Below are 15,591 nucleotides of genomic sequence, written 5' to 3'. Positions count from 1 at the left end.
CAGTTAGATGGGACTTTGCTCAGGGCATGGAAACTCTGTCGTTATTCGCGAATTGTCGTTATATCCGCAGTCGTTATTAGCGAAGTTGACTGTATTCACCCTATCGTCCCTTGTACACAGAACTAACGTAAGTCGTTGTTGCTTCAGTATCGTAAACCGACTGGCGTGTTCTTGCATGAATCGGAGAGCGGCGTGTTCAGAATCTTGTTCAATCGATTTTGAACACGTACTGGTGCATGTGGCATGGGAGGTGACGACCTTGGATAACACGCTCGCGCCAATCACCATGGAGAACACACTCGTGCTTAACGGGAGCCAAATCATCGTTCGTTTCGATGCGAAGATTTGACCAATCCGCAATCATCGCGCCAATTCGGAAGTCGGTTTTTAAACAGCAAGCCAAGCGATTCTACCCTAACTTCTTTTCTTTTCAGGCAGCGCTTCGGAGCTGTTGTGTGCCCTAGCCTAGGAAAATTCTACGCTAACGTCCGTGAACAGGGCTGTTCTGAATACAAACGAAATTCCTGGCTTGCCGCTTGATCCGCAATCATCGGGCCATTGACATGTTGAGCGTCCAAAACCTTGTTTGCTCGCTGGAACGCTCCGTCTGTGAAGATGCTCACTGTTGGTTGATGACTTGTCAGCACCTGGTCACATGCGGATCCAGCGGCAATGGCAAGCAAGGAATTTCGTTTGTACTCAGAAAAGTCCTGTTTACGGAAGTTGGCGTAGAAATTTTCTTGGGCACTCGCCATCTCCGGTGCGCTGACTGAAGAGGAATCAAGCGCAGCACCGAGTACTGCTCTCTTTACAGTAAGTATCGAAAAGTGGTGAATATAAGCGGTGAATATTCAGCAGTATTCACCGCTTATGTAGATGGCCAATTGTATGTGGGTGAATATGGAATGAGGTATATAATGTAGGATGATTGTACAAGTATATCAGTGTACAACATCATGGCCTATAATGCAGTTAAAGGGGAAGTATACCCTAAAATCAAATTTTCACCAGTTGTAGTCTTCGGGGTGCTGAGTCGAATGGTCTTGGTCCGAGGAAGCTGAGACGCTCCCTTCCTACTTGAATCCCAATCGAACTCGCGCACTTCCACCGAAACTGGGTGACTGCGCCCTACTAGATGGGGATTTGTATGCAAAATGTCACTAAAAGCGCCATTTCGTTCTTATAAAAGCACGGATGACCGCGATTGGCCCATATGATGTAGTCTTTTGGACGCTGAGTCGACTGGTTTTGGTCCGAAAAGGCTGCGATGCAGCGTTCGTCCTTTATTCCCAATCGAACATGGTTGAACAAGCGGTCACGTGCTCCTGCGTACACCAGTCACCTGGTCACCGTGCCTGCAGGGTACAACTTACTAGCCTGTTTGACCTTTTTTGGGTGCAGTCCTGTCACTCGAGTTGAACTCGAGTTGAACCTTGGTGTGAAAGTTGTCGCCTGCTAGCGCGGTGACCAGGTGATTTGGGCACCCAGGAGCACGTGACCGCTTGTTCAACCATGTTCGATTGGGAATAAAGGAGGAACGCTGCATCGCAGCCTTTTCGGACCAAAACCAGTCGACTCAGCGTCCAAAAGACTACATCATATGGGCCAATCGCGGTCATCCGTGCTTTTATAAGAACGAAATGGCGCTTTTAGTGACATTTTGCATACAAATCCCCATCTAGTAGGGCGCAATCACCCAGTTTCGGTGGAAGTGCGCGAGTTCGATTGGGATTCAAGTAGGAAGGGAGCGTCTCAGGTTCCTCGGACCAAGACCATTCGACTCAGCACCCCGAAGACTACAACTGGTGAAAATTTGATTTTAGGGTATACTTCCCCTTTAAAGAGCAAGTTGAGCTGCTTGGTTACTGCTGCATGACACAGCCTGCAGCCACTGCTGGCAGTGTGGATCAGGCAGATACATGTACAATACCAGGTCATTTGCTACTTTTGGACACTCAAATTAAATAGCACGCCATTACGTGGGTTTGTAAACTAAATTAAATTTCTTTCTTGCTTTTCTATTGGCACACTTATGCTTTACCACCACCACACACACCTGAAAGGCCTAGAGTTGAAGGGCACGGCCACAACTTGACCTGATCGAAGGTGTCTTTTTCTACTGCTTTTTCAATGCGCGAATTATTGGACAACTAAATTAAATACTTGTAGCATCTAGCAGCAGTCTGCAATGGTGTGAACAAGTAAAACTTGCACAGAACATGAAAATGGGGTAAGGCTATGCCAATGAGATTGGCTGATATGAGTTCTAATGACAGGCTGTTCATAGCAAGCTTTTCAAGGCTTTTCAATGTGACAAAAAATTTAAAGGGTCACTCAAGGGTTTTCATGGACGTCATATACAAGAACAGAGGAGAGCACTCCAGTGTGGCCCATCTCCTCATATTTCGCAAAGAGTGGTGGGCTAACGTCGTAACTAGCCGCTGCGTCCTTCTTGGTTGGAAGTGTTCACTGGTGCCAGGTAAGTGGAACGCTCGCACTGCTAAAAGAGATTTCTCCTGACCAGAACCCCTCGACAAACGCACCGGTTGAGAAGGCGAGGAGACTCTTCCAGGCGGATTCGAGGTGGAAGACGTAGCTCCTGGGTTGATGGAAGGGATACAACATCCCCCATGTCGACATGCTCTCCGTTATGCGACATAGAGGCAAGGGAATCCTCAATCATTCAGTATTTAATCGAAATTTTCAAAATTACTCATTATATTACCTAAGAATAATAAAGAAAACGCCCAGAAAGAAACGGCTTTCGCCGCTAAAAATAGGCACGAAGAATCTTGAGGACCACGCGAAGACACTCTTGTCAAAGATTTGTCCGCCAAGGAAAGGACAACGCCTCAGGAGGACTCTACTTCCATACTTAACTGATTTGTCCAAAAATTGCGACATGTCCAAAAATTGCGAATCCCCTCGTAGGTGTCGGTTATCACATGGGCGTTTCAAAAACTCCTTTCTATTCTTATTTCCCGATATTCCTTACACGCGATACAGTTCATGCGTGACATATCATATGCATGTGCGCAGAGGTAGGAAGGTCATCATACATACAACGTATCGCCGCTGTACATGCACATGACATAAACAGTTTCACCTACAGTACTGCGATGCAATGCAAGTCAGATTGGAACTGCATTGGACAGATGTTATTACTACAGGCGATACACTTTGTACTGATCTGGCATGTTTTCCTGCACAAAGTCCATTCTTAGGACCGATATATTCTACTATGGGATAACATTGCTTGTAAGAATAAATGTGCACTTGAAACCCATGTTATGATTATGAAAATAAGAGAGTTCATTATTGTAGGCAGTATATTCTTTTGCACGACCAGGCTATAAACGATACGCACTGTCATGTAATATCCATTCTCACACCTCCAGTCGTATAACTCCAATGCCTGCGCATATAACTGCTGCATGGCACGACTCAGAGTGGTCGAAACTGGGGACGAGGCAGCAACTTTTGCAGCTGCTGGAGTACTTGCGTGGTCTGGAGCGGTCTGTTGCTGGTGTTGGGTCTTTCAGACTCTAGATGATCTGCTTTGCATTCTGCAAAAGCAGAACTCGTTGTCACTCGCACATGCCCATTGCCATCCTTTTCCTGCAATAAAGTCAGATGCGTTTTTCTCGATTTCTGTCAAATGCCAGCACCAGATGACTACCTGTAGGCAAGAAAATTAATAAAGAGAATAGAGGCATAGAGGAATAGAGGTATAGAGACATAGAGGAATAGAGGCATAGAGAAATAGAGGAATAGAGGCATAGAGGTATAGAGGAATAGAGATATAGAGACATAGAGGAATAGAGGCATAGAGGAATAGAGGCATAGAAGAATAGAGGCATAGAGGAATAGAGGCATAGAGGAATAGAGGCATAGAGGCATAGAGGAATAGAGGAATAGAGGCATAGAGGAATAGATGCATAGAGGAATAGAGGCATAGAGGCATAGAAGAATAGAGGCATAGAAGCATAGATGAATAGAGGAATAGAGGAATAGAGGCATAGAGACATAGAGGCATAGAGGCATAGAGGCATAGAGGAATAAAGGCATAGAGGAATAGAGGAATAGAGGGATAGAGGGATAGAGGCATAGAGGCATAAAGGCATAGAGGAATAGAAGAATAGAGGCATAGAGGCATAGAGGAATAGAGGCATAAAGGCATAGAGGCATAGAGGCATAGAGGAATAGAGGTATAGAGGAATAGAGGCATAGAGGCATAGAGGCATAGAGGAATAGAGGAATAGAGGCATAGAAGAATAGAGGCATAGAGGCATAGAGGCATAGAGGCATAGAGGCATAGAGGAATAGAGGCATAGAGGAATAGAGGAATAGAGGATTAGAGGCATAGAGGAATAGGGGCATAGAGGAATAGAGGAATAGAGGCATAGAGGAATAGAGACATATAGGAATAGAGGAATAGACGTATAGAGGCATAGAGGCATAGAGGCATAGAGGAATAGAGGAATAGAGGATTAGAGGCATAGAGGAATAGGGGCATAGAGGAATAGAGGAATAGAGGCATAGAGGAATAGAGACATATAGGAATAGAGGAATAGACGTATAGAGGCATAGAGGCATAGAGGCATAGAGGAATAGACGAATAGAGGCGTAGAGGCATAGAGGAATAGAGGCATAGAGGCATAGAGGCATAGAGGCATAGAGGAATAGAGGCATAGAGGCATAGAGGAATAGAGGCATAGAGGCATAGAGGCATAGAGGAATAGAGGTTTAGAGGAATAGAGGCATAGAGGAATAGAGGCATAAAGAAATAGAGGCATAGAGGAATAGAGGCATAGGGGATTAGAGGCATAGAGGAATAGAGGAATAGAGGCATAGAGGAATAGAGGCATAGAGGCATAGAGGAATAGAGGCATAGAGGCATAGAGGCATAGAGGAATAGAGGTTTAGAGGAATAGAGGCATAGAGGAATAGAGGCATAGAGGAATAGAGGCATAAAGAAATAGAGGCATAGAGGAATAGAGGCATAGGGGATTAGAGGCATAGAGGAATAGAGGAATAGAGGAATAGAGGCATAGAGGCATAGAGGCATAGAGGCATAGAAGAATAGAGGCATAGGGGCATAGAGGAATAGAAGAATAGAGGCATAGAGGCGTAGAGGAATAGAGGCATAGAGGCATAGAGGCATAGAGGAATAGAAGAATAGAGGCATAGAGGCATAGAGGAATAGAGGCATAGAGGCATAGAGGCATAGAGGAATAGAGGAATAGAGGCATGGAGGCATAGAGGCATAGAGGAATAGAGGAATAGAGGCATAGAAGAATAGCGGCATAGAGGCATAGAGGAATAGAGGCATAGAGGAATAGCGGCATAGAGGCATAGAGGCATAAAAGAATAGAGACATAGAGGCATAGAGGCATAGGGGATTAGAGGCATAGAGGAATAGAGGAATAGAGGAATAGAGGCATAGAGGCATAGAGGCATAGAGGCATAGAAGAATAGAGGCATAGGGGCATAGAGGAATAGAAGAATAGAGGCATAGAGGCATAGAGGAATAGAGGCATAGAGGCATAGAGGCATAGAGGAATAGAGGAATAGAGGCATGGAGGCATAGAGGCATAGAGGAATAGAGGAATAGAGGCATAGAAGAATAGAGGCATAGAGGCATAGAGGAATAGAGGGATAGAGGAATAGAAGAATAGAGGCATAGAGGCATAGAGGAATAGAAGAATAGAGGCATAGAGGCATAGAGGAATAGAGGCATAGAGGCATAGAGGCATAGAGGAATAGAGGAATAGAGGCATGGAGGCATAGAGGCATAGAGGAATAGAGGAATAGAGGCATAGAAGAATAGCGGCATAGAGGCATAGAGGATTAGAGACATAGAGGCATAGAGGCATAGAGGCATAGAGGCATAGAGGCATAGATGAATAGAGGCATAGAGGAATAGAGGAATAGAGGAATAGAGGAATAGAGGAAAAGAGGCATAGAGGCATAGAGGAATAGAGGAATAGAGGAATAGAGGTATAGAGGAATAGAGACATAGGGGAATAGAGGAATAGACGGATATAGGCATAGAGGCATAGAGGAATAGAAGAATAGAGGCGTAGAGGCATAGAGGAAAAGAGGCATAGAGGAATAGCGGCATAGAGGCATAGAGGCATAGAAGAATAGAGGCATAGAGGCATAGAGGAATAGAGGCATAAAGGCATACAGGCATAGAGGTATAGAGGCATAGAGGAATAGCGGCATAGAGGCATAGAGGCATAGAGGAATAGAGGAATAGAGGAATAGAGGCATAGAGGAATAGAGGAATAGAGGCATAGAGGAATAGAGACATAGAGGAATAGAGGAATAGAGGAATAGACGTATAGAGGAATAGAGAATAGAGGCATAGAGATATAGAGGCATAGAGGAATAGAGGCATAGAGGTATAGAGGAATAGAGGCATAGAGGCATAGAGGCATAGAGGCATAGAGGCATAGAGGAATAGAGGCATAGAGGAATAGAGGCATAGAGGCATAGAGGCAGAAAAGTCAGTGACTTCTGCTGTGTGGCTCTGGTGGTTGGCGAGGTCAAATCCTTGCCCTGGGGTACGCTTTGATGGCGATACCTGTCATGGTTTCTATTGGAACCACACCATGTGCAGCAGTCAGAATGATCACCATACGTACGGTCAACTTTGCGTATACCGACACTCAGCGGGGCATCAGAAAAGTGTCCCTGTTCGCCAAGTGTCCTTATACCCATACATCTCATTATACATATACATGTATTACAGCTAGATGGGACTTTGCTCTGGGCATGGACATTCTGTCGTTATTAGCGAATTGTCCACAGTTGTTATTAGCGAATTGTCGTTAACAACCACACAAGCCGACCTGTTTGGGAGCTATTACGCGTTGTATTATCAGGGCATAGGCAACAATTGCCGCATGCAGTATGCAATACTATGGACCAATGCCGTAGTATCGCAGGCAACAATTGCCGCATGCAGTATGCAATACTATGGACCAATGCCGTAGTATCGCAAGCACCAATGTGCGTTAGACTGGCCAATGCCAGGGCTAATGCGGGCAACAATTGCCCGGCGTGTCAATACACGCATACGGTAGGGATGCACTTGTGAGCACATGTAGGCGCACTTGGCTCAATGCCGGCCTGACCCACGATCACTACCGTTCTCCCTTCCGGGATGGCTTAGAATAGAATGATGGTTAGAGATGATGGGGTGGGTGGTGGTGCTCAAAAACTGGCCAAGGTTGTCAAGCGATCTGACTGTTGGCGCAGCAAGGATGAAGAAGAAACAGCATCGAGAGCCGGAGTAATGCGCATGCTCCGCGTGGTCCCGTGCCGGGGCGCGGGAGTTCGGAGTGCGTGTTCTGCACGGGCACGTGATGCGCTATGGCAAGTACGTGCAAATTATGTTAGGAATGTAATTGTTGGTGGGTTGCTAACTTCACTTACCGTGCCATGCACGGAAACTTATATTTAACAACCACACAAGCCGACCTGTTTGGGAGCTATTAGGCGTTCTATTATCAGGGCATAGGCAACAATTGCCGCATGCAGTATGCAATACTATGGACCAATGCCGTAGTATCGCAGGCAACAATTGCCGCATGCAGTATGCAATACTATGGACCAATGCCGTAGTATCGCAAGCACCAATGTGCGTTAGACTGGCCAATGCCAGGGCTAATGGGGGCAACAATTGCCCGGCGTGTCAATACACGCATACGGTAGGGATGCACTTGTGAGCACATGTAGGCGCACTTGGCTCAATGCCGGCCTGACCCACGATCCCTACCGTTCTCCCAAAATACAACATGACCCAAACAGGAATTATCGGCATTACTATAGTTATAGTAGCGTTACTATAGTTATAGTATAATAGGTATATCATATGTACACTACAGCTGTTGCTAGGGCCGTCCAATGCGGCTACCCATTAGCATAACGGGCAGAGACTAGAACAATGCCGCTGGCAATGCTCTGTCTGCGACAGGGGTGCAGACATAGCGGAGGTAGGCAGAGCTTTGCCACCTGCCGGCGGTCTTCAGCACGTACTCAGGCACGCCAGCTTTGCCTGCCAGCGTTGCAGCGCCTCGTCTGAGGCTGTGGCTGCGCATGTCTTTGTTAGGCAAGGCTGTTTGTAGTAGCCTGTTGATGTTATGCGGCTTCAGGGGCGTGCCGTCATCATAGCGATAGAGCGGGCCAGGTGCCGAGCCACGGGCTGCTAGGTAGCTGGTGGCTGCCGTGTGCGGGCATGTCGGCGAGCCTGTCCTCCTGACGCTAATGTCCTGGCCGCTGCCGTATTGGCTCGTCTTTGTCACACGCAGGCGCAGCTCCACGCGGTCTGAGTACATGGTCGCATCGCTGTACTCAAGGCCGGCGCCCCGTGCCGTGAAGGTGTACTCGTTGACTCTGAGCAGCCCGTGGAAGGCCAGAGTCACGGCGCTCCAGAGCATGGCGCGGTTGTGCGGGCTAGGCACGGTGGACTGCAGGTAGTGCTGTACGCCAGCCAGATCGTCCAAAGTTGCGGCCCGCGTCGTCAACTGCTGAAGGGTGGACTGCGCTGGTTGTGTCGGCACTGCGTCGGCAGTTGGGCTGCGAGTCCAGAAGCGTCGACAACCTGACCCAAACAGGATTTATCTACATTACTATTACACTACAATTGATGTGAGTGCCGTCCAATGCGGCTGCCCATTAGCATAGTGGGCAATGCGCTCAACGTACCGGATATGGAACAATGCTGCTGGCACTGATCAGTCACTGGGTATGGCTTGCCCTAGTGCGGGGTGACAAGCGTTCGGAGCGCTGCAGCGAAGTGTATGTTGTGCTGGAGCTGCCCGCCAGGCCCTGGCGGATGAGGTCCATGGTTGCGTCATCAACTGCTGAAGGGTGGACTGCGCTGGTTGTGCCGGCACCGCTTCGGCAGTTGGGCTGCAAGTCCAGACGCGCTGACAACCGGACCCAGACAGGATTTATCTGCATTACTATTACACTGCAATTTATGTGAGTGCCGTCCAATGCGGCTGCCCATTAGCATAGTGGGCGATGTGCTCGAAGTACAGGATCTGGAACGATGCTGCCGGCACTGATCAGTCCCTGAGGTTGGCTTGCCCTGTCCCAGGGCGACAAGCGTTCGGAGTGCTGCGGCGAAGCGCATGCCATGCTGGAGCTGTCCGCCAGGCCCTGGCGGGTGAGGTCCATGGTTGCGTCGTCAACTGCTGGAGGGTGGACTGCGCTGGTTGTGTCGGCACCACTTCGGCAGTTGGGATGCGAGTCCGGCAGCGCTGACAACCTGACCAAAACAGGATTTATCTGCATTACTATTACACTGCATTTGATGTGAGTGCCGTCCAATGCGGCTAGCCATTAGCACAGTGGGCAATGCACTCAAAGTACAGGATCTGGAACAATGCTGCCAGCACTGATCAGTCCCTGAGTGTGGCTTGCCCTGGCGCAGGGCGACAAGTGTTCGGAGCGCGGCAGCGAAGCGCATGTTATGCTGGAACTGGCCGCCAGGCCCTGGCGGATGAGGTCCATGGTTGCGTCGTCAACTGCTGGAGGGTGGACTGTGCAGGGTGTGTCAGCACTGCGTCGGTAGATGGGCTGAGAGTCCGGAAGCGCTGTACTCGAAGAAGAGTAAGAGACTTAGCAGGATCATTGCAGAGTCGCCGTTGGGCTGAGAGTCCACATCAGCCGGTCTGTTGAACGGAAGGGGGAGGATCTAAGGCCAAATGGTGGTGCCTTATCTACATGGTACGAACCTTCCCAAAAATGCCAAGCCGGGGCCAGACATGAGGGGAAACAGGCCAAAGCCGCTAGGCATACTTCGTGTCAGCTTTAGAGAGGAGAGCTCAGCATCAGGGACCTAAATTTCCGAGCCATCTTCAAGATTATGGGCTGGTGCGAAAACAGCTCCGGGGGCCCTGGAGGGGTGTGCCGCTGCGTCAGTCGCACAATACGTGCTCCAAGCGTCGCGAACCTCCTCCCGACTAAAGTCTCCCAGGCCAGGGATGGGGCTGCAGTTGCCTCGGCTAGGTTCTGTTTCGCTGCCGGAGCGGCCAAGTCCTCGCGTACAGTAGTCTGGAGCCAACTTCAACTCGAGCAGGCGAGTCCGCGGAGTAGGTTTTGTTCCTGTCGGGTCTAAATAATTGCGGGATGCCAGTGCGTTTCGCAGCTCAGCAGAGCGCATTTTGGCTGGACATCGCTCACTGACAGAGACATGGTTGATCGGATATTGATCAGAAACTGGCCGCGATTGTCAAACAATTTGACCGTCAAGGCAGCAAAGCAAAGAGCGTTATGGCTGGACATCGCTCACTGACAGAGACATGGTTGATCGGATATTGATCAGAAACTGGCCGCGATTGTCAAATAATTTGACCGTCACTGCGTCAGCGCAGCAAAGCAAACGGAGCGTTTTGGCTGGACATCGCTCACTGACAGAGACCTGGTTGATCGGATATTGATCAGAAACTGGCCGCGATAGTCAAACAATTTGACCGTCAGCACAGCAAAGCGAAGAGCAAGCTCAAAAACTGGCCAAGGTTGTCAAGCGATCTGACTGTTGGCGCAGCAAGGATGAAGAAGAAACAGCATCGAGAGCCGGAGTAATGCGCATGCTCCGCGTGGTCCCGTGCCGGAGCGCGGGAGTTCGGAGTGCGTGTTCTGCACGGGCACGTGATGCGCTATGGCAAGTACGTGCAAATTATGTTAGGAATGTGATTGTTGGTGGGTTGCTAACTTCACTTACCGTGCCATGCACGGAAACTTATAGTCCACAGTTGTTATTAGCGAATTGTCGTTATATCCACAGTTGTTATTAGCGAATTGTCGTTATATCCACAGTTGTTATTAGCGAATTGTCAATATATCCACAGTTGTTATTAGCGAATTGTCGCTATATCCACAGTTGTTATTAGCGAATTGTCGTTATATCCACAGTTGTTATTAGCGAATTGTCGTTATATCCACAGTTGTTATTAGCGAATTGTCGTTATATCCACAGTTGTTATTAGCGAATTGTCGTTATATCCACAGTTGTTATTAGCGAATTGTCGCTATATCCACAGTTGTTATTAGCGAATTGTCGTTATATCCACAGTTGTTATTAGCGAATTGTCGTTATATCCACAGTTGTTATTAGCGAATTGTCGTTATATCCACAGTTGTTATTAGCGAATTGTCGTTATATCCACAGTTGTTATTAGCGAATTGTCGTTATATCCATAGTTGTTATTAGCGAATTGTCGTTATATCCACAGTTGTTATTAGCGAATTGTCGTTATATCCACAGTTGTTATTAGCGAATTGTCGCTATATCCACAGTTGTTATTAGCGAATTGTCGTTATATCCACAGTTGTTATTAGCGAATTGTCGTTATATCCACAGTTGTTATTAGCGAATTGTCGTTATATCCACAGTTGTTATTAGCGAATTGTCGTTATATCCACAGTTGTTATTAGCGAATTGTCGCTATATCCACAGTTGTTATTAGCGAATTGTCGTTATATCCACAGTTGTTATTAGCGAATTGTCGTTATATCCACAGTTGTTATTAGCGAATTGTCGTTATATCCACAGTTGTTATTAGCGAATTGTCGTTATATCCACAGTTGTTATTAGCGAATTGTCGTTATATCCACAGATGTTATTAGCGAATTGTCGTTATATCCACAGTTGTTATTAGCGAATTGTCGTTATATCCACAGTTGTTATTAGCGAATTGTCGTTATATCCACAGTTGTTATTAGCGAATTGTCGTTATATCCATAGTTGTTATTAGCGAATTGTCGTTATATCCACAGTTGTTATTAGCGAATTTGACTGTACATGTATGTGGCACGCACACAAGGATAACGACTTTCAAGGATAACGACTTTCAAGGATAACGACTTTCAAGGATAACGACTTTCAAGGATAACGACTTTCAAGGATAACGACTTTCAAGGATAACGACTTTCAAGGATAACAACTTTCAAGGATAACGACTTTCAAGGATAACGACTTTCAAGGATAACGACTTTCAAGGATAACGACTTTCAAGGATAACGGCTTTCAAGGATAACGACTTTCAAGGATAACGACTTTCAAGGATAACGACTTTCAAGGATAACGACTTTCAAGGATAACGACTTTCAAGGATAACGACTTTCAAGGATAACGACTTTCAAGGATAACGACTTTCAAGGATAACGACTTTCAAGGATAACGACTTTCAAGGATAACGACTTTCAAGGATAACGACTTTCAAGGATAACGACTTTCAAGGATAACGACTTTCAAGGATAACGACTTTCAAGGATAACAACTTTCAAGGATAACGACTTTCAAGGATAACGACTTTCAAGGATAACGACTTTCAAGGATAACGACTTTCAAGGATAACGACTTTCAAGGATAACAACTTTCAAGGATTACGACTTTCAAGGATAACGACTTTCAAGGATAACGACTTTCAAGGATAACGACTTTCAAGGATAACGACTTTCAAGGATAACGACTTTCAAGGATAACGACTTTCAAGGATAACGACTTTCAAGGATAACGACTTTCAAGGATAACGACTTTCAAGGATAACGACTTTCACTGCTTCTGGATCATTTCCGTGTTGTGCGATGGCGTGTGCGAAACACCTTTGCCCATACGGACTGACTTTCTCTGACAGTTCCTTGTGCCCATTCTTTTTCTTTTTTTTTCTTATTTAAAACCACAAACGTTCAGAAATGTGAATGTGCACACTTATAATTATACATATACAGTGTAGATACGTATGTATAGAGAAGGCAGCACAGAAACGGCAGTGGTGGTGAGGCCTGGACAGCTCGTCCGACCGTGGGTCTCTTCTTGAGATCATACAGCCTGTTACCTAGATTTTCATTCAGGTTGTTGAGATCGGAGCTCTTCTCAACCAGGCTTGAACCAGCCCAATCTCTTCCTGCAAACGTTTCGAGGCTGAGGAGTCATCGTCACCCGCCATGACAGAATCCAACACCACTGAGCAGATTTCAGGTGTTTGCCAATGTCCCCAATGGATTCCGCTTGCATGGCCCTGGAAGACTTGTGTTTTTATGGCAATCATGCTTTGGTGCTGGACCTTTGAGGCGTTCAGCAGCATCGCAAGTTACACAGCGCTTTGAACGCGTTGAATAGGCAACAACCTGGGAGAACAAAAGAGAACACTTACTGAAATAACCAGTTATTTGAAGTATTTGAAACTCGGATGTTGAGCCATAAATAAATGTGGAAGAGAAAAGGACATATGGATACGAGTTAAGAGTAACTCTCCATCACTGTAACATGATACTATATACAGTCAGAAAGTGCAATAACTAGGCACAAAACTGACAGAGTACTGAAACATTCGACGTCCTGACAGTCCATCACAATGTCATGCATGAGGAGTACTGTAGGAGTTTGGCTTTCGGCTTGTACAATTCGTTTTCGCAAAGCTTCCCTTTCTTTACTTATCTTTGATATTTATGACCCACCCAAGTTGGGTGGTGTGCTGCTTTGCTGCTTCAAATTGTAGTTAGACCGCTTTGTCAAATATCGTACTGGTCTCGTCATCGTCCAGTAACAATCGACATTCTTTGTTCCGTTGGGACTGTAGCTTTTGCTCGTTTTCGTTGCGCTTGCCTTCCCCTCTTTGGTCTTTTCCATAACCTTGAACCTTCCAAGTTGGAAGGCTGTCGGTTAGCGCTACGGAGATGTGTTGAAGCTAGGTGTCAGGACGTCGAATGTTTCAGTACTCTGTCAGTTTTGTGCCTAGTTATTGCACTTTCTGACTGTATATAGTATCATGTTACAGTGATGGAGAGTTACTCTTAACTCGTATCCATATGTCCTTTTCTCTTCCATATTCGAAGTATAATATTGTTTTTCCGCTTCTGACACTTTGAGAAGACACCACATCTGTCATCACCATCGAACTCTGGAACATAAAAAGATCATGGAGCATTCAACCAACGTCCCATACATAATAAAGCTAGTCTTACTTTGTGGCTCTTCACTCCACTTACAAATTGGCTTCTCAGATCAACATGCCGTCAATCTTTACCACCTTCAGTAGCAATGTGTGACATTGTCAATCTTTACTACCTTCAGTAGCAATGTGTGACATTGTCAATCTTTACTACCTTCAGTAGCAATGTGTGACATTGTCAATCTTTACTACCTTCAGTAGCAATGTGTGACATTGTCAATCTTTACTACCTTCAGTAGCAATGTGTGTCATTGTCAATCTTTACTACCTTCAGTAGCAATGTGTGACATTGTCAATCTTTACTACCTTCAGTAGCAATGTGTGACATTGTCAATCTTTACTACCTTCAGTAGCAATGTGTGACATTGTCAATCTTTACTACCTTCAGCAGCAATGTGTGACATTGTCAATCTTTACTACCTTCAGTAGCAATGTGTGACATTGTCAATCTTTACTACATTCAGTAGCAATGTGTGACATTGTCAATCTTTACTACCTTCAGTAGCAATGTGTGACATTGTCAATCTTTACTACCTTCAGTAGCAATGTGTGACATTGTCAATCTTTACTACCTTCAGTAGCAATGTGTGACATTGTCAATCTTTACTACCTTCAGTAGCAATGTGTGACATTGTCAATCTTTACTACCTTCAGTAGCAATGTGTGACATTGTCAATATTTACTTCCGTCAGTAGCAATGTGTGACATTGTCAATCTTTACTACCTTTATTAGCAATGTGTGACATTGTCAATCTTTACTACCTTCAGTAGCAATGTGTGACATTGTCAATCTTTACTACCTTCAGTAGCAATGTGTGGCATTTTCAATCTTTACTACATTCAGTAGCAATGTGTGACATTGTCAATCTTTACTACCTTCAGTAGCAATGTGTGACATTGTCAATCTTTATTACCTTCGGTAGCAATGTGTGACATTGTCAATCTTTACTACCTTCAGTAGCAATGTGTGACATTGTCAATCTTTTCTACCTTCAGTAGCAATGTGTGACATTGTCAATCTTTACTACCTTCAGTAGCAATGTGTGACATTGTCAATCTTTACTACCTTCAGTAGCAATGTGTGACATTGTCAATCTTTATTACCTTCAGTAGCAATGTGTGACATTGTCAATCTTTACTACCTTCAGTAGCAATGTGTGACCTTGTTAATCTTTACTACCTTCAGTAGCAATGTGTTACATTGTCAATCTTTACTGCCTTCAGTAGCAATGTGTGACATTGTCAATCTTTACTACCTTCAGTAGCAATGTGTGACATTGTCAATCTTTTCTACCTTCAGTAGCAATGTGTGACATTGTCAATCTTTACTACCTTCAGTAGCAATGTGTGACATTGACAATCTTTACCACCTTCAGCTGCAATGTGTGACATTGTCAATCTTTACTACCTTCTGTAGCAATGTGTGACATTGTCAATCTTAACTACCTTCAGTAGCAATGTGTGACATTGTCAATCTTTACTACCTTCAGTAGCAATGTGTGACATTGTCAATCTTTACTACCTTCAGTAGCAATGTGTGACATTGTCAATATTTACTACCTTCAGTAGCAATGTGTGACATTGACAATCTTTACTACCTTCAGTTGCAATGTGTGAC

The 15,591-nt window shown here is 45.6% G+C and overlaps 1 protein-coding gene across 1 annotated transcript; it reads right to left on the bottom strand.

Moving 5' to 3' along the window:
- Nucleotides 1–7,946: 7,946 nt before the first annotated feature.
- On the bottom strand, nucleotides 7,947–8,447 carry LOC135826681 (uncharacterized). The gene has a single exon (XM_065339282.1). It carries the CDS (start codon nucleotides 8,445–8,447, stop codon nucleotides 7,947–7,949), a length of 501 nt encoding a protein of 166 aa, XP_065195354.1.
- Between the last annotated feature and the right edge of the window lie 7,144 nt (nucleotides 8,448–15,591).

The sequence above is a fragment of the Sycon ciliatum genome, chromosome 10 (assembly GCF_964019385.1).
Source record: "Sycon ciliatum chromosome 10, ocSycCili1.1, whole genome shotgun sequence".
Lineage (NCBI taxonomy): Eukaryota > Metazoa > Porifera > Calcarea > Leucosolenida > Sycettidae > Sycon > Sycon ciliatum.
Note: the sequence above shows the minus strand (reverse complement) of the source record. Positions and strands in the feature narration are given on the sequence as shown.

Coding starts and splice junctions, on each gene's coding strand:
- LOC135826681 (XM_065339282.1), bottom strand. CDS start 8,447: ATGCTCTGGAGCGCCGTGACTCTGGCCTTCCACGGGCTGCTCAGAGTC.